This window comes from Protomyctophum bolini (assembly GCF_963924005.1).
Source record: "Protomyctophum bolini genome assembly, chromosome: 4".
NCBI classification, from domain to species: domain Eukaryota; kingdom Metazoa; phylum Chordata; class Actinopteri; order Myctophiformes; family Myctophidae; genus Protomyctophum; species Protomyctophum bolini.
The window spans coordinates 52,050,215-52,072,826 of NC_137865.1; the positions used below are offsets into that span (position 1 = coordinate 52,050,215).

The 22,612-nt window shown below is 44.9% G+C and overlaps 2 protein-coding genes across 2 annotated transcripts in view; both read left to right on the forward strand.

Annotated features, from left to right (window-relative positions):
- The window catches only part of LOC308314675 (protogenin B-like), a gene marked incomplete at both ends in the record, with an annotated part of 28,475 nt that extends 12,083 nt beyond the window's left edge, over window positions 1-16,392 (forward strand). Inside the window, 11 exons of the mRNA XM_080762306.1 lie at window positions 118-285; window positions 1,789-2,034; window positions 7,537-7,626; window positions 8,179-8,377; window positions 11,880-12,007; window positions 12,402-12,572; window positions 12,930-13,148; window positions 13,527-13,641; window positions 14,048-14,243; window positions 15,133-15,222; window positions 16,048-16,392. Coding sequence (XP_080618432.1) covers window positions 118-285; window positions 1,789-2,034; window positions 7,537-7,626; window positions 8,179-8,377; window positions 11,880-12,007; window positions 12,402-12,572; window positions 12,930-13,148; window positions 13,527-13,641; window positions 14,048-14,243; window positions 15,133-15,222; window positions 16,048-16,392 — 1,967 coding nt within the window. The remainder of the gene's footprint in view (window positions 1-117; window positions 286-1,788; window positions 2,035-7,536; window positions 7,627-8,178; window positions 8,378-11,879; window positions 12,008-12,401; window positions 12,573-12,929; window positions 13,149-13,526; window positions 13,642-14,047; window positions 14,244-15,132; window positions 15,223-16,047) is intronic.
- Window positions 1-22,612, forward strand: part of LOC308313636 (nuclear factor 7, ovary-like) — a 283,858-nt gene that overhangs the window by 36,519 nt on the left and 224,727 nt on the right. The gene's annotated exons all lie outside the window — the stretch shown is intronic.

Here is a 22,612-nt window from a genome sequence, read left to right on the forward strand (position 1 = left end):
TTTGTGTTGACTTTTTTGTCATATTTTAGTCATCAGAAATGTTTTAGTGTTAGTTATTATTCAGAATTATTGTCCTGAACCCTCCAGGGAGCGAGGAGGGCCTAGCGGTAGTGACAGACGGCGTCCAGACGGTGGAGCTGTCGGACAACGTGACGCGCTACGCTCTGCAGCGCCTGCAGCCCGACACCATCTACCTGCTACGCCTGGCCGCGGCCACCAGGGTGGGCTGGTGTGAGCCCAGCGCCTGGACCTCCCACAGGACCCCCCGCGTCCACAGCGGCAAAGGTACACTTATTTACTATTCTCTGCCGTAACTCGGACGGCACTGAGTCGGGTCTGGTGGCCGTCGCAATGCTCGGCACGGCCACTCGCTATTTCTAAGGTGCTGATCGCCAACATTCTCTTGACTGTCGGGTGATAACATCCGAAGCGGGTGACGTGGTAGCGGTAGGGCGTTCCACATGTTGGTGGACCTACGCGGTAGGGCGGTCCACATGTTAGTGGACCTACGCGGTAGGGCGGTCCACATGTTGGTGGACCTACGCGGTAGGGCGGTCCACATGTTAGTGGACCTACGCGGTAGGGCGGTCCACATGTTGGTGGACCTACGCGGTAGGGCGGTCCACATGTTAGTGGACCTACGCGGTAGGGCGGTCCACATGTTAGTGGACCTACGCGGTAGGGCGGTCCACATGTTAGTGGACCTACGCGGTAGGGCGGTCCACATGTTAGTGGACCTACGCGGTAGGGCGGTCCACATGTTGGTGGACCTACGCGGTAGGGCGGTCCACATGTTAGTGGACCTACGCGGTAGGGCGGTCCACATGTTAGTGGACCTACGCGGTAGGGCGGTCCACATGTTAGTGGACCTACGCGGTAGGGCGGTCCACATGTTGGTGGACCTACGCGGTAGGGCGGTCCACATGTTAGTGGACCTACGCGGTAGGGCGGTCCACATGTTAGTGGACCTACGCGGTAGGGCGGTCCACATGTTAGTGGACCTACGCGGTAGGGCGGTCCACATGTTAGTGGACCTACGCGGTAGGGCGGTCCACATGTTAGTGGACCTACGCGGTAGGGCGGTCCACATGTTAGTGGACCTACGCGGTAGGGCGGTCCACATGTTGGTGGACCTACGCGGTAGGGCGGTCCACATGTTAGTGGACCTACGCGGTAGGGCGGTCCACATGTTGGTGGACCTACGCGGTAGGGCGGTCCACATGTTAGTGGACCTACGCGGTAGGGCGGTCCACATGTTAGTGGACCTACGCGGTAGGGCGGTCCACATGTTAGTGGACCTACGCGGTAGGGCGGTCCACATGTTAGTGGACCTACGCGGTAGGGCGTTCCACATGTTGGTGGACCTACACGAAGCGGGTGACGTGGTAGCGGTAGGGCGGTCCACATGTTAGTGGACCTACGCGGTAGGGCGGTCCACATGTTAGTGGACCTACGCGGTAGGGCGGTCCACATGTTGGTGGACCTACGCGGTAGGGCGGTCCACATGTTAGTGGACCTACGCGGTAGGGCGGTCCACATGTTAGTGGACCTACGCGGTAGGGCGGTCCACATGTTAGTGGACCTACGCGGTAGGGCGGTCCACATGTTGGTGGACCTACGCGGTAGGGCGGTCCACATGTTGGTGGACCTACGCGGTAGGGCGGTCCACATGTTAGTGGACCTACGCGGTAGGGCGGTCCACATGTTAGTGGACCTACGCGGTAGGGCGGTCCACATGTTGGTGGACCTACGAACTAAAACCATGTGTGTTAATTCTCTCTCCCTCAGTTCCCGGTGCCCCTGTGCTCCAGTTGGATCCAGTGAACTGCACTTCCATCGTGGCGCGCTGGCACAGCGCCAGTAGCGCTGGTCCCACTGGGGGTCCCACTGGGGCTCCTGGGGGTCCTGGCGGTGGGACCGCCACCAGTCTGCTAGTCCGGGGCTTCCGCCTCTCGTACCGCGAGGAGAGGCGACCGGAACGGCCCAGCATCACCCTGAACGCCAGCCACGCCCACCTGTCAATCACCGGCCTGGGTGAGTCCATCTGTCGCTCAAACACTAGATTAGACCACGCCCACCCGAGCGGGAGAACTTTTCTGTACTAAATATATTAATCTGTTGGATCGACTGACCACGGGTTTCCAACCAATGAGCATTAGTGCCTGTCCGTAGACATGATGTCGTAGACATGATGTCGTACAAATAATGCTTCTGGGGGGGGGGGGGGGTCCCTGGAACTACATGTTTTCAGATGGGGGTCGGCAGCCAAATACAGACAATTCTGCAGGTCCTTGACATGAAAAAGGTTGAGAACCACTGATATAGAAACATGAGGGTTTAACCCTGTGAGAACCACTGATATAGAAACATGAGGGTTTAACCCTGTGAGAACCACTGATATAGAAACATGAGGTTTTAACCCTGTGAGAACCACTGATATAGAAACATGAGGGTTTAACCCTGTGAGAACCACTGATATAGAAACATGAGGTTTTAACCCTGTGAGAACCACTGATATAGAAACATGAGGGTTTAACCCTGTGAGAACCACTGATATAGAAACATGAGGGTTTAACCCTGTGAGAACCACTGATATAGAAACATGAGGTTTTAACCCTGTGAGAACCACTGATATAGAAACATGAGGTTTAACCCTGTGAGAACCACTGATATAGAAACATGAGGGTTTAACCCTGTGAGAACAACTGATATAGAAACATGAGGTTTAACCCTGTGAGAACCACTGATATAGAAACATGAGGTTTTAACCCTGTGAGAACCACTGATATAGAAACATGAGGGTTTAACCCTGTGAGAACCACTGATATAGAAACATGAGGTTTTAACCCTGTGAGAACCACTGATTAGAAACATGAGGGTTTAACCCTGTGAGAACCACTGATATAGAAACATGAGGTTTTAACCCTGTGAGAACCACTGATATAGAAAACATGAGGGTTTAACCCTGTGAGAACCACTGATATAGAAACATGAGGTTTTAACCCTGTGAGAACAACTGATATAGAAACATGAGGTTTAACCCTGTGAGAACCACTGATATAGAAACATGAGGTTTTAACCCTGTGAGAACCACTGATATAGAAACATGAGGTTTTAACCCTGTGAGAACCACTGATATAGAAACATGAGGGTTTAACCCTGTGAGAACCACTGATATAGAAACATGAGGTTTTAACCCTGTGAGAACCACTGATATAGAAACATGAGGGTTTAACCCTGTGAGAACCACTGATATAGAAACATAGGGTTTTTCAGAAAACTGTCAGAATTCAGAAGCCTTTTTAGTAATTGACCTCAGTCCAAAATTGGTTACAGTAACTGTAATATTCCGGGACTCTAAATAACCACACTTGGAGAGCATTCAAAGTAAACACAGGTCTTTACTCTGACTCTCCAAGCAGAAGTGAACACACACACACAGCACACTCAGAGGCTACAACAGGCTGCAGGGGATCTTATGCTAATCAGCACAGGTGGAAATAATGTTCTCAATCAGTGGCATGCTCTTTCACCTAGAAGACGTACACTATATTACAGTAACGCTGAGTCATCTTATAGCAAAGGGACATGAAATAAAACTAAATCTAAATATAGTAGGAGAAGGAGACCTACGGTGTGACAATCAGAGACTGAAGGAGATCCTTTGGGTGTTTTTCTTTTTTTTTAAATCAAAGTGATTAAAACGTATTTGACTAAAAAAATAAATTAGCATCTGTGATCAATACAGACACCCCCCCTCCCCCCCCCCCCCCCCCCACACACACACACACACACACACTCTAGAGTTCAAAGGTCACGGTCCAGATGTCCTGCCTTGCATAATGACCGCTGGCCATTGTGTGTGTGTGTGTGTGTGTGTGTGTGTGCGTGCGCGCACATGTGTGTGTGTGTGTGTGTGTGTGTGTGTGTGGGTGTGTGTGGGTGTGTGTGTGTGTGTGTGTGGGGCCAGAGCTGACCCATGACATATGACCTCCGACCCCTATGCCCCCCCCCCCCCACACACACACACACTTCAGCTGGACTTGAACAGCAGCCGTGACCTCTAGCGACCTCTAGGCGTGGGACCGACCCCCCCCCCCCCCTCTCCCTTTGCTGTCCAATATGCAAATGAGTCATGTGACCGGGTCTATGGTAGGGGTTGGGGGCGGGGAGGAGGTGTGTGTGTGGGGGGGGGGGGGTGATTTGGGGGTCCACCAAACGCTCTACATAGAAACAGTCATCTAGGATCATAAGTAAGATAAGAACGTAACAGTGGAATATCTATATAATGAAAGTATGAGTCTACTCTATAGAGTGCTATGTACGTCTGCATAAAATGCATTAAAATAAGTTATACATAAGTTGAGCCTAAGTCTGTTCCATGTAAAGCGCTTTGGGTATTTAGAAAAGCGCTATATACATTTGAGCTATTGTTATTATTAATTTGCGTATACTCCTGTGAGGTCGCGGAGGTCAACCCGGTGGTACGTCTCTCTCTCTCTGAGACGTTTTCACCGTCTTTCCGTCAGCGTCAAGTTTGTCACTGAAGGCCAAGAACACAGAGACAACACAGGAGGCTACACAAAAGACCCCCCCCTGTCCACCCACCCTGAACCCTGATTCCTTCTGTTCCTCTTGACCCCCCCCCGCCCGCCTCCCCTCCCCCTCCCTGCTAAACGAACCCTCCCCTCCCCCAACCTGGGCAACACAGTGGTCAACACTGTGTATCTTTTCCCTTTTTGCTTTTCCTATATGATGAATTCCTGTTCTGTTCTTTAACTACATAGAAGTGTCTATTTGTTTGTCTCTCTAAATGTTTTGATGAATTGAACAATGTGGACCCTGTTGTAAACAAGTGTAAGGCTTAATTGGGTCGTCCTCCACTCACAGTTAACAGTCTTTGTATTGAGTTTGTGCTTGAAATGTTACTGTAATTCTGCAAACTGTTAATAAATATTTCAATCAATCAGTCAAAAAACACGCCTCCTACTCACAGCACATTTAAAACTATAGTCTCTTGAATAGTTTTAACCCATTCTGACCTGAGATCAGATTCATACGAGGTTTCCACAGGACACACACTGGTCTGATGAACCCATTCTGACCTGAGATCAGATTCTAAAAATGTCAGTCGTTCTTCGAATTTTTCAAAAATAGCAGACCTACAAGCTCGTATCGCGCCACTCGGTGGCGCGATATGAGCTTGTAGGTCTGCTATTTTTCAATAGGTAAAGCATAACATGATGCTAACACCAAAATGGGTGCCCGGTCAGAATGGGTTAATTTAGTTTTAGTCACATTTTAGTCACCTGACTAAGTTCTTTGACTAGCCTAAATCTACAGTTGATTTAGTCGACTAAAATGTATTTTGGTCATGCCTTGATGCCGTCGTAATGACTGTTTTTACCCTTGCTGAAAATAGCCGATCTACAAAGCTTGTAGATCTGCTATTTTCACCATGCAACCAAATGTAAAATGACTTATACTGGATCTCTTGTTCCACTATAGGTCCCTTCCTAACATTTTAGTCTAGTTTTCTTTTTATCTACAAGTTTGTCTTAGTTTTAGTCATCATGGTTTAGTTTTCATTTAGTTTCCTTTTTTTCCCCCGTCAGTTAGAAGTTGGAAGTATTTCCATCTGGGATGTAGTGAAGTTAGAAGTATTTCCATCTGGGATGTAGTGAAGTTAGAAGTATTTCCATCTGGGATGTAGTGAAGTTAGAAGTATTTCCATCTGGGATGTAGTGAAGTTAGAAGTATTTCCATCTGGGATGTAGTGAAGTAGAAGTATTTCCATCTGGGATGTAGTGAAGTTAGAAGTATTTCCATCTGGGATGTAGTGAAGTTAGAAGTATTTCCATCTGGGATGTAGTGAAGTTAGAAGTATTTCCATCTGGGATGTAGTGAAGTTAGAAGTATTTCCATCTGGGATGTAGTGAAGTAGAAGTATTTCCATCTGGGATGTAGTGAAGTTAGAAGTATTTCCATCTGGGATGTAGTGAAGTTAGAAGTATTTCCATCTGGGATGTAGTGAAGTAGAAGTATTTCCATCTGGGATGTAGTGAAGTTAGAAGTATTTCCATCTGGGATGTAGTGAAGTTAGAAGTATTTCCATCTGGGATGTAGTGAAGTAGAAGTATTTCCATCTGGGATGTAGTGAAGTTAGAAGTATTTCCATCTGGGATGTAGTGAAGTTAGAAGTATTTCCATCTGGGATGTAGTGAAGTAGAAGTATTTCCATCTGGGATGTAGTGAAGTTAGAAGTATTTCCATCTGGGATGTAGTGAAGTTAGAAGTATTTCCATCTGGGATGTAGTGAAGTAGAAGTATTTCCATCTGGGATGTAGTGAAGTTAGAAGTATTTCCATCTGGGATGTAGTGAAGTTAGAAGTATTTCCATCTGGGATGTAGTGAAGTAGAAGTATTTCCATCTGGGATGTAGTGAAGTTAGAAGTATTTCCATCTGGGATGTAGTGAAGTTAGAAGTATTTCCATCTGGGATGTAGTGAAGTAGAAGTATTTCCATCTGGGATGTAGTGAAGTTAGAAGTATTTCCATCTGGGATGTAGTGAAGTAGAAGTATTTCCATCTGGGATGTAGTGAAGTTAGAAGTATTTCCATCTGGGATGTAGTGAAGTTAGAAGTATTTCCATCTGGGATGTAGTGAAGTAGAAGTATTTCCATCTGGGATGTAGTGAAGTTAGAAGTATTTCCATCTGGGATGTAGTGAAGTAGAAGTATTTCCATCTGGGATGTAGTGAAGTTAGAAGTATTTCCATCTGGGATGTAGTGAAGTTAGAAGTATTTCCAGTTGAGGTAAAAGTATTGGATTTGAAAATGCTCAATAAGGCCTACCTCAAAATCCATCACTGGATAATACTTACACCAGCGTTATAGCACCACCCAGTGGCATGTTGAGGTATTGTCTTGTTAGATGGCTGACTAAGACCTCCATATATGGGCATAAAGGGGACACAGACATAATTACTGGGTGGGGAATGCATTTCCAACTTGCATCGTTCCAAGTTGGCCAGTGCCAACTAACCCTAACTAACCTAACCCTGACTGCTAACCCTAACTAGAGTGCCCAACGGGCAGCACTCTAGTTTAGCCAATACATTACATTTAAATACATTACATTTAAATACATTACATTTAAATACATTACATTTGTGTAAAACTAGTGCAGGTTTTTTTTAAGGGAAAGATGTATTATTATGGATATAAATGAGTAAACACAGTGATTCTCTGGCCAATAGATGGACATTGTATTTGTTTGTATTCATTGATGTATGTATATATTAATGTATATATTAATGTGTATATTGATGTATATATTAATGTGTATATTAATGTATATATTGATGTATATATGAATGTATATATGAATGTATATATTGATGTATATATCAATGTATATATTAATGTATATATTGTTGTGTATATTAATGTGTATATTAATGTATATATTAATGTATATATTAATGTATATATTGATGTATATTGATGTATATATTGTATGCATTTATACATCAGATCCCAGGAGGAAGTATCACGTCAAACTTTTGGCGTTCAGTGATGCTGGAGACGGTTACCATGTCGACCAGACTGTCAGCACGCCTGGATGTGTGTGTAAGTGACTGCCATGTTCATGCACAATAAAACGATGCTTTTTCAGATGTCACAGCCAATACACCCGATATTGTTGTTGTTGATGAGGACAGTAGAGAAGTGACCACAGTCTGGAAGAGGCATTCCTTACCGAGGTGCTTAAGTACCAGCGTCTTAAGGATGCTATTATACAGCTTGGCTACAGTAAACTACTCGTGTTCCTATTCGGAAGCCTCGGTAATGTCCATAAATCAGTGGTGAGGGGCCTGCAGATTGCAGGCATGCCCCAATAAGCCGAGAGCTGATCAGGCATCGGCAAAATTCTGTTCAGTGTCTGCAATAATTGGCAGTCGACCATATATGGAGAAGGCGATGCTTCCTGTACCCGTGATCTGTAACCTGAAGCACTTGTTGTAGAATTTTCTTTTTCAAGTTTGCGCATCCACTATTGTTATATTATATTATATATATATTATATTATTATATTATAACATCCACTATTGTTTGTGTTCAAGACATTTCTTGTAAAATGTGAATGCAAATAAAGATGTTAAATGTGTTCCTCAGCCACGCGAGACCACCCGGTCGTGACGCCGCTCCCGCCCCCCCCAGACCATGTGACCGCCGTGGCGACCAATCACAGCTCTCCCTCCGTGTTGCTGAGCTGGAGGCGACCGGACTTCCCGAACAACCGCCCCGTGAGCTATACGGTCCGCTGTACGCCCGTAGGGCCCCACGAAGACACCACCGTACGCTACGTTACCATGTAAGATATCTGTACAGCCGTAGGGCCCCACGATGACACCACCGTACGCTACGTCACCATGTAAGATATCTGTACGGCCGTAGGGCCCCACGACGACACCACCGTACGCTACGTCACCATGTAAGATATCTGTACGGCCGTAGGGCCCCATGACGACACCACCGTACGATACGTCACCATGTAAGATATTATGATATCTACAGCCGTAGGGCCCCGCTACACATCACCATGTAACTAACACACAAACACACCAAGCCGGCCATAGGGGGGCGCTAGCTCCCCTCAAAGAGCCGGAATGCAAAATGCTTGTCATTCAGCCTCACTTTGAGTTGCTCAGTGGACTGTCTCTCACACAGCGATATGGAGAAAAAAATCACACCCGTGAGCAGAACTGTTATCACCATACATCACATTCCGTGCTCAGCCAGTTAGCTTGAGCACATTCCGCGCACGCGCGCACGCACACACAGCCTCAAAATACAACACAGCTCAGTGTTAGGGAACCCTGTAGCGTGTGGAAGACCCATAGATCCATAGACCCCAAGGTAGCCGCAATGAACTAATAAATATAGCAATAGAGTTCAAAGGGTGCAGATGAAGAACAGCTGCACTAATTGGCGTCGTTAAGGCGTGCATGGCAACAGTTTGTGTCTCGTGTGATTTCACACCAGAAGATATAAGATGATGCACCGTGTTGAAAATGACTGTAGACGTCGAGAGAGAGAGAAGAGAGCAAGATACAGACAGACAGACAGACAGACAGACAGACAGACAGACAGACAGAGTGATGTTGTCTTGGACCGTTTCCAAAGCAGAAGGACCAAAGCGAGCCTTTCATGCTGCTGTAGCAGTGAGGAACAAACTGTATTCCTTTGGAGGCCGCTGTGATGGAGGGACCTTCAACAACATGGAACAGATGGATGAATGGACCGTCAACAACATGCAGGGACAGATGGATGTCCATGTCTTCAACACAGTGTCTTTATGCTGGAAGAAGTTACCTCCAGTGGAACCAGGAAGAGGAGACGTTGACCTTGAGGTTCCATCCATGCGCGGCAGCCACACAGCTGTGTTGGTTGAAGATACAGTCTACATCTGGGGAGGTGTTCCTTACTGCAATGTGCTTTATGCATTTGATGTCGACGCCCACAGATGGTCCCAACCCAGGGTTTCTGGGACTGTTCCAGAGAAGAGGTGGGGCCACTCAGCCTGTGTGTTGGAGAAGGTCATGTTTATCCATGGAGGACACACCAAGCTGACTGGATCCACTAATGACATGTACAAGTTGGACACCAGCACAATGGTCTGGACTTTAATTAATACCAGAGGAACTCCACCTCCTGCTTCAAAATGTCACTCTGCCAACATCGTCAGGACAAAGATGTTTGTATTCGGGGGCTGGAGGGGGTACCAGCGGGTCCTCAACAGCATCAGAGTGTTTGACACAGAGACAAACGCCTGGCTGGACACACCTTCTGCACAACTTCTACCAGAAGGACGCTGTGGTCATTCAGCATTTATCTACAATGGAGAGCTGTACATATTTGGTGGCTGCAACGTTAACCAGACCTTCTTCAATGATGTGTGGAAATTCAGTCCAGAGACCTTCTCCTGGAAGAAGGTTGAGGCCAAGGGGAAAGGACCAGGTCCATTGTATGAGTTGAGCCGTTGCATTGTGGGAGAACAAATCATCTTCTTTGGAGGAAGAAAAGGAGATCACACTATCTCTGATGAGCTGTTCATCTTAGACTTGAGTCCTTGTCTTAAGACGTTATGTAAGCTAGAAGTTATTCAGTACACTCTGGACCAATCAGAACTCCCACACAACATCAGGTGGGAACTGGCAGCCATGGCAACCAATGACAACAGACGACAATAGCAATAACAACCGAGACCACATTCCAGACGAAGGAACAGCAGAAAGATCATGAAATGATGGCTCAACATCTCATCCCACCTGATGGTGAGCCACCTCTCAGCATCACTTACTGAGATTCAAACCTCAGGAGACTCCTTCTCTCCAGACAGGCTCTCTAACCATTCAGCTAGGCATCAAACAATGACAATTGTTCCGTCCAACACAATGCGGTGGAAACACAAACCTGTGTCTGTATGTTCCAAACTGAACACGGTGGAACTCTCTTTATTGTATATTTATATATGATCTTTTTTTATTTAAAGGACCAAGCAGTCCTGAAAGGACTTGGTCTTCTATTGTTATTGTTAGTTTTTTTTCCTTCTCCTTCTGCCAAAAAAAATACCAGTTTTAGCAAAACTTTAAAAAAAAGGGGAAAAAAGGATTATCGGCCTACAGAAAAAACAAAAATCTTAAAGACTATCTTTTACACAGCAAGCTAAAAGGAATCAACACACCAGCACGCCAGAGACCAGAATACTTCAAACCCAAACAAATTGTTAAAAATAGAACTACAAACGCATGTTGGAGATTAAACAACAGAACAGCCAGCACCAGCAACTGTGTTCATTTAATCACATGTGAAAATTGTGGCTTACAATATATCGGAGAAACAGGTAAAACAATAGCTACAAGGCTGAGACAACACAGATACAATATTAACAATGCAAAAAAGTCAACTAAAAGGATTGTTCAACATTACATGACTCACGGCATTGAAGCTCTAAAAGTATACCTGGACTTCAACACAATCCCAACTGGACAGTAGGACAAAGACGTTTTAATGAAAAACAATGGATCAAGAACCTCAACACGGATTTTCCTGGAGGTTTAAACATGCCAAAATATTAGTTGTTTTGATTTTGTACCAAAACTCCACAGCGACATAGATACTAAAACACAACCAACAATCAATGTAAATCAGACTTTGAATATAGGGCACAAATTAGCATATTCCACACCAAGCCAACCTGGGACACGAAGCAAAAGGTGTCACTGACACCCAATGGGCCATTAGACACCGGGCCCAGGAAACAAAAGAGAAACTCATGACAGGGACACCTTGAAATATAAAGTTAATTAGAAGAGCCTGTTTTTTTTTTTTTTTTTTTTTAATGGAAACAGTAAAAACTAAAATAACAAAAAAATATCTAGTTTTAAAGAATAGACCAAATACGTAAACCTAAATCCCAACGCTAAACCTAAACCTCACAGGAAGCCACGAGCTAGTCATAAAACCTGCCACTGGCTAATTGAGGAGCCATGGGGTGAATGAACCCTAAACAAAGACCCAATAAGGCTAAATAAACTAATCCTAAAACAATAGGGTAAACTTAAACTGAGTGGTTAGATTCAGGCTTCCTTCAGATACATGGCGAATGCACTCATTCCTTACATCCGTAAGCGACAAACCTCACCATGTAAGAACACTATCTGTACGATTGTAGGGACTCACTACGAAACCCCTCCCCCTCTCTCCTCAGGGCCAATCAGAGCGCTCTCATCGGCTCACTTGAACAGAACAGTGTTTATGAGCTGGTGTTTCGTCTCATTACCATATTAAACCCCTCCCCTCTCTCTCCTCAGAGCCAATCAGAGCGCGGTTCTCCAGAGTCTGGACCAGAACAGTATGTATGAGCTGGCGGTTCGTCTCACCGTGGACCAGAGGTCGTCTCCATGGAGCTCAGTGGTGTTATACCACACTCCGCCACAAGGTGGGGCTGTTTTACATGTTTGCTATGAGGCTGATTTGAATTATTTTACGTGGCATTCCTTCCTCAGCCTAGTGGTAATGTGTGTGCATATTTTCACGGAAATCGCCATGATTTGTGGCATTTTGTTCAAAACGGACCAATCCTGCAAACTTTGGAAGACAAACCTTAGCCAATGGGGATGTGATATGGGGAAGCGGACAGGGCCGTATTGATCACATGACTATGGAGATAGTGTATACCGATTTACGTAATGTATGGCTAAAATGTGTACGAGTAACGTAATCAAATGTGCTCAGCAAACATCGGCCTCCTGGTGGCGCTGTAACAGGTTCTTCGTTGGCATCCGTTGGGGAATGTAATAATCATAGTGTGGCGCCCCTCCCCCCCCCTACAGCGCCCAGCCGCCCCCCCGCGGGGTTAAAGGTCATGCTCATCGAGGAGGACACAGCGTTGGCGTCGTGGCGAACGCCCGAGGAGAGCAACGTCCTGGTGACTCGCTACACCGTCCGCTACGCTAACAGCTACGCCGCCACGGAGGGACGCTGGAAGGTGCTGCATGTAGAGGGTGAGTCTGAGCGCTACGCTAACCGCTATGCTAACCACTGACTGAATGTAGAGGTTGAGTCTGACCGCTACGCTAACTGCTACGCTAACCGCTATGCTAACTGCTACGCTAACCACTAACTGCATGTAGAGGGTGAGTCTGAGCGCTACGCTAACCGCTATGCTAACCACTGACTGAATGTAGAGTGTGAGTCTGACCGCTATGCTAACTGCTACGCACAGGGCCCTGGAGGCTGTGGGCCCTGGAGCACAGGGCCCTGAGGCTCCAGTCAGTTCCATTCCAATTGTTAATCCGGGCCTGGGAACAAGGCAGAGTTCAAAGTTAATATGAATATTAATCTAATATTTCCACCAACAGGCAGTAACAGCATGGCTCTGCTGGAACACCTCACAGCGGGACAGACGTACATGGTCAAAGTCTCCGCCTCCAACCTGCTGGGAGACGGACCCTTTAGCCTAGCGGTGGAGCTGGCCCCTCCCCCTGCCCCCCCGCCGCACCGCGGGGGGTCCCACCGCAAGAACAGACACTCCCACCGCCCCCCCCCGGAAAACATCCCCCCCGCCCAGGACACCCCAGGTGAGACACCCCCCCCCCGTTTAAAATGTTTACGCTTTATTACATAAATAAATAAATGTATCCAAAACACAACAAAACGAGATATTTCCTTGCTTGCGGTAATGAAAGTATTCCATGGAAAACATAATGTTAGCATTATGTTATGCTTTAGCTATTTAAAAATAGCAGATCTACAAGCTCATAGCGCGCCACCAAGTGGCACGTCACGAGCTTGTAGATCTGCTATCTTTGAAAAATCGAAGAACGACTGACGTATAAACATAGCTTTTTCAGAAAACTGTCAGGATGTAGAAGACACTTTTAGAATCTGATCTCAGGTCAGAATGGGTTAAACCCAGTGTTGTCAGACGGTCTATACATTAACCCTGTGCGTTCCAGACGGGCTGTACCACATGGACCAACGCAGCGTGACGGGCGTGGCTGTGGGCGTGGTCATCGCGTTGGCATGCATCGTCACGTGTGCTTTGATCCTCATCAGCAAGAGCCGGTCCGGGTAAGCAAACCTGCTTATATCCATGATTTATTAACAACCTCCTTATATCCATGTTTTACTAACAACCTCCTTATATCCATGGTTTACCAACAACCTCCTTATATCCATGGTTTACCAACAACCTCCTTATATCCATGGTTTACCAACAACCTCCTTATATCCATGATTTATTAACAACCTCCTTATATCCATGATTTTTCAACAACCTCCTTATATCCATGTTTTACCAACAACCTCCTTATATCCATGATTTACTAACAACCTCCTTATATCCATGATTTACTAACAACCTCCTTATATCCATGATTTACTAACAACCTCCAACACTCAGAAAACAGTTACTTGTAAAACTGTTTTCAACACTGGATGGTGTTGATGATGGTCTTGTCATTCTGTGTAACAACAGGAAGTCGTTCAATCCCAAGGCGGGGGGCATGGGGAGGGGAGGCCCCCCCACGGAGCGGGGGGGCATGGGGAGGGGAGGCCCCCCCACGGAGTGGGCGTCGGCGGGGGCCCGCCCCCCCGCCGGGGGCCCGCAGCGTCCCGACAACACAGAGGTCCTCGTTCCCATGATGTCACCGACGCTTTTCAACCACGACAAGGTGCGTTATTAAAATCACATCAGTCCCACACCCTACCCCAAAACACAACCCTAAACCTAACCTCACAGGATCACATCAGTCCCACACCCTACCCCGAAACACAACCCTAAACCTAACCTCACAGGATCACATCAGTCCCACACCCTACCCCGAAACACAACCCTAAACCTAACCTCACAGGATCACATCAGTCCCACACCCTACCCCAAAACACAACCCTAAACCTAACCTCACAGGATCACATCAGTCCCACACCCTACCCCGAAACACAACCCTAAACCTAACCTCACAGGATCACATCAGTCCCACACCCTACCCCAAAACACAACCCTAAACCTAACCTCACAGGATCACATCAGTCCCACACCCTACCCCAAAACCCAACCCTAAACCGAACCTCACTGGAAGCCCCAGGATAGTTTTAACCTGCCACACGTGTTGGAAGCCACGGGTGAGTTTTAACCTGCCACGGGACAGTCGTAACTAGCAGCGCACGTCGGTGTTATCGGACTAATGCCTGCTGGACTGTTAGTATAAGTCTAATATAATGTCTAATCTCTGAGTGCTTAGAAAAGAGCTATGAAAATGTAACAAAGAAACATCGTATGGATGCACCTGGGACGTATCCTCAGTGATGTATCCTGAGGTCAACACGGTTTCGGGTCTACCGACATCACACCCCTCACTCAGGCGACCCAGCCGGGAGTGATCAAGTCCCGACTTACGTCCCAGTAGCTACCCTCGATCAGTCCCACTAGGGAAAAACCAGGGCCACACAATCCGTTGGAACTATACTCCCAGAACTACTCTGCCAGGGCTGGGAGAGGTACGCTTCTGGCAAAATGCAATTCATTCAATTATTAATCCATTATTGTCGTCACCGTTCCAGGATGTGGTGGTCAGCGTGAGCGACGCGTCCGGCCAGAGGTGGGCGCTGTTGTTCAACAGAGACAAACACCTTCCCAACAACGAACACCACGTAAGATCACAGAACGTGACCAGTTTCAAATGTAGTTACAATTTACAACGAATAGGCATTTATCAGACGCTCTTAATCCAGCGACATTTACAGTAAGCAAGAACAACACATGGTGATACATCACATGCATAGAAATGAGTCATCTAGGACCGTTGAGCCTTTGCATATACGCCTGTAAGGTCGTCGAGGCTAGGTTAAGTGCTACGGGCTAAGATGGAGAATACGGTGGAAGATTGGGAACGCAATGGGAAGCTAATTCCATAGTTTGGCAGCCAGACTGTACTGTATAGAATAGTAATACTCATAACGGCATACTGTACAGCAATATAGTGATACTAATAACTGTATTGTACAGTGATTGCCAACATAGTTAATGAGCACCAGTAAGACGCGCAAACGCGGGAAGTGAACGCAGCTGAGACCCTGCAGATCATGTCTGTCTGTCTGTCTGTCCCGCTGTTACTGTATATGTGGACCTGGCCCCTTTTGTGCCCATATATGGAGCTGAGTGGACCTGGCCCCTTTTGTGCCCATATATGGAGCTGAGTGATTGCTGATGCAACACACTCCTGCGTTCGCAATAACTGCGTACTGACTGTACAGTAACATAGTGATACTGTGTATCATAACTGACTGTACAGTAACATAGTGATACTGTGTATCATAACTGACTGTACAGTAACATAGTGATACTGTGTATCATAACTGACTGTACAGTAACATAGTGATACTGTGTATCATAACTGACTGTACAGTAACATAGTGATACTGTGTATCATAACTGACTGTACAGTAACATAGTGATACTGTGTATCATAACTGCAGGTGGAGAACCGCGCCTGTCTGTACGAGGCCGGTGAGACGGTTCTGTGCTTCGACGGACCGCCGCTCCGCTCCGGACACCGTAGCTCCGCCTCCCGGAGCGGCGGCGACGAGGAGACGAGCGGGGAGACGGGCGACTCGGGACACTACTCCGCCAACGAGGAGGAGACGGGCCACGAGAAGAACCGCCACCTCCGCTCTCCGTCCTCCAAACCCAGAGGCCTCAGAGGAGAGGAGGAGGAGGAGGAGGAGGAGGAGGAGGGGCTCCTGCAGGTCTTACAGCCTCGCTGCCTCCTCCCCCTGGACCCCCCCTCGGACCCCCCGGAGACGTCCCACCCTGCCCGGTAACAACCCCTCCTCCCCTCTGCCGGGCCCGTCCTGAGGAGAGGACGGGACGGCTGTGGGACGCTGGTCTCTCACAGAGAATGCACTGGAGTCTACGGGCATTAATGAGTTGTCGTGTTCTGACCCGTCAATGACGCAACTCTCCATGAATGGCTCTGGTCTCTCGTAGCTATAGCCAATGGGATGTCCAATCCCATCTTGATAGAGCCAATGGGATGCGTCACATGCAACCGTGAGACGTTCTGGCATCTTAAATATTACAACCAAAAAGCATCTTAAATATGACTGGTTATTATAACCTAAAGCTCACCCAAACGATGAATGTCCAAGAGAAGTTTTATTTGATTATTTGACAACAGAGGGTTGTGGGTTTGAAATGTTTAATTCTACCTCAGTTCTCTCATTCTGTTGTACGAACACCACTACCTCATTTTATACAACCACACGGTGCAGTATTATATGAACAAATTGTGAATGAATGAATGAATGAATTCAGTATTACTCAGGGGATAATCTTTATGACGTGTAGTTTCTTCGCCTCATCTCGATAACGTGTTTTTTGGAGCGTCATCGGGTGGAAGTATTTTTTCTGTTCCAAGGGTCGATTCATACTCCTATTTTAGAGCCGAATAAAAGTGGGTTCGGCGCTGTAGAGCCTACAATGTGACGTCATTTGAGGTTCGGGGGGGGGGCGGGTACCGTCATTAAGTCGACTCTTTGGTGCTACTGAAAATTTCTGACGAGCCGAAATCATTTTGGCACTACAGCGCCGAAACAGCGGTAAAATAGGAGTATGAATCGGCCCTAAGTCCTTTGTGTGTGTTCTTGTGTTTGTCCTGATTTCAGTTGTGAAGTCGTGGAGGTGAAAGAAAGACGGAGTGTGTCATGAATTCTCAAAGGATGCGAGTGTGAGGATCATAGAACGAAGGTTACGTAGGTAACCATGGTTATGTGTGAGAATCAGGGAACTACAGTAGAAATAGTATTAAGTGCACTGAACCGAACTCGAAAAGCTTTAAAAACTACAAAGATGGCCTTAACGTTTTTTTTTAAAAGGGCTTTTTAATGAAATCCAAAGAACGAGTTGAATAATTTACCCAAAGATTGACTCTGAAAGTGTCTGAAAGATGGACAGGAAGAGAAGAATGCCTGAGGGTCCTTCAGGGGGGACCCCCATGGCCTGAGGGTCCTTCAGGGGGGTCCCAATGGCCTGGGGGTCCTTCAGGGGGGACCCCCATGGCCTGAGTGGAAAGCTTTATAATAGTGCCATAACGTTGGTGTTACCTCAATGTGTCGATGGAAAGCTTTATAATAGTGCCATAACGTTGGTATTACCTCAATGTGTCGATGGAAAGCTTTATAATAGTGCCATAACGTTGGTGTTACCTCAATGTGTCGATGGAAAGCTTTATAATAGTGCCATAACGTTGGTATTACCTCAATGTGTCGATGGAAAGCTTTATAATAGTGCCATAACGTTGGTGTTACCTCAATGTGTCGATGGAAAGCTTTATAATAGTGCCATAACGTTGGTATTACCTTAATCTTAGAGTATATATGAATAGAGATGGCATCCGAGTTCTCCTTCCATCCACTTGCATTAAGTTGCTCAAAAGCGCATGAGGCGATTTCACTCCTCCTTCCGGGTAGGAACAGAGTGCATTCTGGGATGGATTGCAATAGTGAGTGGCCCCAAACACATGAACGCGCACGGACGAGCGTGCGTCCGTCGTGAACGTGCACAATGATAGTCAACGGACCAGCGTGTTCATGTGTTTGGGCCACTATGTCCATTTGGCCTCAGGGTTTCCTCTGGGTGCCGTCTCTATTCATATATACTCAAAGACCTTAATGTGTCGATGGAAAGCTTTATAATAGTGCCATAACGTTTAATATCTTGATGGAAAGCTTTATAATAGTGCCATAACGTTTAATATCTTGATGAAAAGCTTTATAATAGTGCCATAACGTTTAATATCTTGATGAAAAGCTTTATAATAGTGCCATAACGTTTAATATCTTGATGAAAAGCTTTATAATAGTGCCATAACGTTTAATATCTTGATGAAAAGCTTTATAATAGTGCCATAACGTTTGCCTTCTAGATCACGATGCTATTATCCAAAGAGTTGTCTTTTCTTCCGCAGGTGTTTGTTTGGGTTTTAATAAAAAATAACAGATAAGAATATACGGTATAAAAGCTTTATAACACGGTACGGGTGTCACGACGTGTCACAGTGACAACGGTCTTAAGACTAGGGTTCTAAGTAAAGTAAAGAATACCTCAAAATTGTACTTGAGTAAAGTGTACTTTCCACCACTGGACAAAGCCCTGTCCAGGTGTGATTAACCTGTCCAGGTGTGATTAACCTGAACCTGTCCAGGTGTGATTAACCTGTCCAGGTGTGATTAACCTGTCCAGGTGTGATTAACCTGAACCTGTCCAGGTGTGATTAACCTGTCCAGGTGTGATTAACCTGACCAGGTGTGATTAACCTGAACCTGTCCAGGTGTGATTAACCTGAATCTGTCCAGGTGTGATTAACCTGAACCTGTCCAGGTGTGATTAACCTGAATCTGTCCAGGTGTGATTAACCTGAACCTGTCCAGGTGTGATTAACCTGTCCAGGTGTGATTAACCTGACCAGGTGTGATTAACCTGAACCTGTCCAGGTGTGATTAACCTGAACCTGTCCAGGTGTGATTAACCTGAACCTGTCCAGGTGTGATTAACCTGTCCAGGTGTGATTATCCTGAATCTGTCCAGGTGTGATTAACCTGAACCTGTCCAGGTGTGATTAACCTGTCCAGGTGTGATTAACCTGACCAGGTGTTATCCTGACCAGGTGTTATCCTGACCAGGTGTGACAATGACAAAAACGATTGTGACGATCAGAAATAAAACACAAACCCGACAACGACGGAGTGAAGAGCAACATAATCATTATAATCTTTGTGACCAAAGAAATGTGTGGGGAAAAAAATCTCTGTTATTTTAGTGATTTTACTTTGGTTTGCATTTTGATGGAAGAGAACAAACAAAAATTATAATTTGCATATTAATGTAATTAAACCTGGGGGTTTTTCAACTGGTTAGAAAAAGGTATTGTTTAACATAAAGAGTTAGTTTAGATCTTTATCGTGCTTTTTAATTTGAAGCTTGAGAGGTCAACCAGAGGTCAACAAGGTTTCTCACTGAAAGACGGTGAAATACTTTTGGATAATATTTTTTTATTTTTTAGGTTTTTTTTCCTTTAGTTTTATCATGACAATGTTTTGTAGTTTTATCGTGATGATGTTTTGTAGTTTTACCGTGATGATGTTTTGTAATTTGACATTTTGGTCTGTGTGCGTTGACTAGGGCTGGACAATTGGACAATTAACCCGAAATACATCTAGACTGAAATGTAAAACTAATAACTAATAACTTAATATTGCTCTTAAACCCAGACTACTTGGGGCGTTGGGGTGGTCTGAGCCTTATAGGTTAATCAAATCACCAATAATGTTTTTCTCTTATATCAACACAAAGTAACTCAAAACACTTTTTTTATAATCGACAAACTCAGTTAGTCTTAATCCTGTATCACACTTTATTGTACACTTGTTGTGTACAACAATAGCAACATTCTAACGGTTTTATTGTGTTCTTCAATCGTCCAGCCCTAGTTTGACATTGTGTCCGATTGTTGAAGGTCAGATCATTGATTTGTACATTTTAGAATGTAGATTTTCTTTTATTGTTATTTAAATTATGCTTTTCCAATGTTATTATCCACGTTGGAACATGTACTACAGTACGGTATCTGCTATTTCTCTTGCAAAATAAGTGTTGAAATATGAATATTGCTGCTGGACTGTTTGATGCTCTCAAGATGATTTCTGATAGATTAATAAATTGTTCCTGAAAAATGCACTCTCTTGTCAATCTATTGTGTTTATCATCACAAGACCAGCATCCATCTATCCGGGAACGATGCAAGTTGGGAATGCCCCACAGCGGCTACAATTTAAAGGCATTTATCAGACGCTCTTAATGCAAGACACCGTTTCTGGTATTCCACAGGGCTCAATTCTTGGTCCTTTATGCAAAGCCAAAGTTCAGTAAGAGTGTTTTTTGGACACACAGACTCAGCTGTGTATCCCCAAGGTGTAAATACCTGCTTTGTGTATGCTTTAAAATCGCCAAAGTAGTAACTAAAGATTTCAAATAATTGTAGTGGAGTACAAAGTACAATTTTTGTCTCTGAGATGTAGTGGAGTAGAAGTAGAAATACTGGAAATACTCAAGTAAAGTAGAAATACCTCACATTTGTACTTAGTAGGCATGCAGGGTTAGGTTGGTATGTAGGGTTAGGTTAGGTTGGCATGCAGGGTTATATCCAGGTTATATCCAGGGTCAGGTTATCTCCATGCAGCTCAGGCTTATCAACGATGTCCATCGCTGTGTGTTCTGAGATGAAGAAGAAGTGAAACATCTTATTTTGTAAGTTTTCTGTCCATTTTTATTTAGGAAAAAACGAAAAAACTAAACTAAAGTAAAAGTTATAATATTCATTTGGTAGGAAAATCCTTCATGACTTGAAAAAAAAAAGAAACAATGATAATAACAATGAATACATGAGCACAGAAACAAACCATTACTACTTCTACATGCAGATAAATACCCTCTGAACTCTACTCTATCTGTATGTGAAGATCTACTATTTACAACACGCTACTCTAGTCAGAGTCAGAACCATAGAACTCTAGTCAGAGTCAGAGCCATAAAACTCTAGTCAGAGTCATAGGACTCTAGTCAGAGTCATATAACTCTAGTCAGAGTCATATAACTCTAGACAGAGTCATAGAACTCTAGTCAGAGTCATATAACTCTAGTCAGAGTCATAGAACTCTAGTCAGAGTCATATAACTCTAGTCAGAGTCATAGAACTCTAATCAGAGTCATAGAACTCTAGTCAGAGAACTCTAGTCAGAGAACTCTAGTCAGAGTCAGAGTCATAGAACTCTAGACAGAGTCATAGAACTCTAGTCAGAGTCATAGAACTCTAGACAGAGTCATAGAACTCTAGTCAGAGTCATATAACTCTAGTCAGAGTCATATAACTCTAGTCAGAGTCATAGAACTCTAGTCAGAACCATATAACTCTAGTCAGAGTCAGAGAACTCTAGACAGTCATATAACTCTAGTCAGAGTCATAGAACTCTAGACAGAGTCATATAACTCTAGTCAGAGTCATAGAACTCTAGTCAGAGTCAAATAACTCTAGACAGAGTCATAGAACTCTAATCAGAGTCATAGAACTCTAATCAGAGTCATAGAACTCTAGTCAGAGTCATAGAACTCTAGTCAGAGTCATAGAACTCTAGTCAGAGTCATAGAACTCTAGTCAGAGTCATAGAACTCTAGTCAGAGTCATGAAACTCTAGTCAGAGTCATATAACTCTAGTCAGAGTCATAGAACTCTAGTCAGAGTCATGAGACTCTAGTCAGAGTCAGAGAACTCTAGTCAGAGTCATAGAACTCTAGTCAGAGTCATATAACTCTAGTCAGAGTCAGAGAACTCTAGTCAGAGTCAGATAACTCTAGTCAGAGTCATATAACTCTAGTCAGAGTCATATAACTCTAGTCAGAGTCAGAGAACTCTAGTCAGAGTCAGAGCCATAAAACTCTAGTCAGAGTCATAGGACTCTAGTCAGAGTCATATAACTCTAGACAGAGTCATATAACTCTAGTCAGAGTCATATAACTCTAGTCAGAGTCATAGAACTCTAGTCAGAGTCATAGAACTCTAGTCAGAGTCATGAAACTCTAGTCAGAGTCATAGAACTCTAGTCAGAGTCATAGAACTCTAGTCAGAGTCATAGAACTCTAGTCAGAGTCAGAGCCATAAAACTCTAGTCAGAGTCATAGGACTCTAGTCAGAGTCATATAACTCTAGTCAGAGTCATATAACTCTAGACAGAGTCATAGAACTCTAGTCAGAGTCAGAGCCATAAAACTCTAGTCAGAGTCATAGGACTCTAGTCAGAGTCATATAACTCTAGACAGAGTCATATAACTCTAGTCAGAGTCATATAACTCTAGTCAGAGTCATAGAACTCTAGTCAGAGTCATAGAACTCTAGTCAGAGTCATGAAACTCTAGTCAGAGTCATAGAACTCTAGTCAGAGTCAGATAACTCTAGTCAGTCATAGAACTCTAGTCAGAGTCATAGAACTC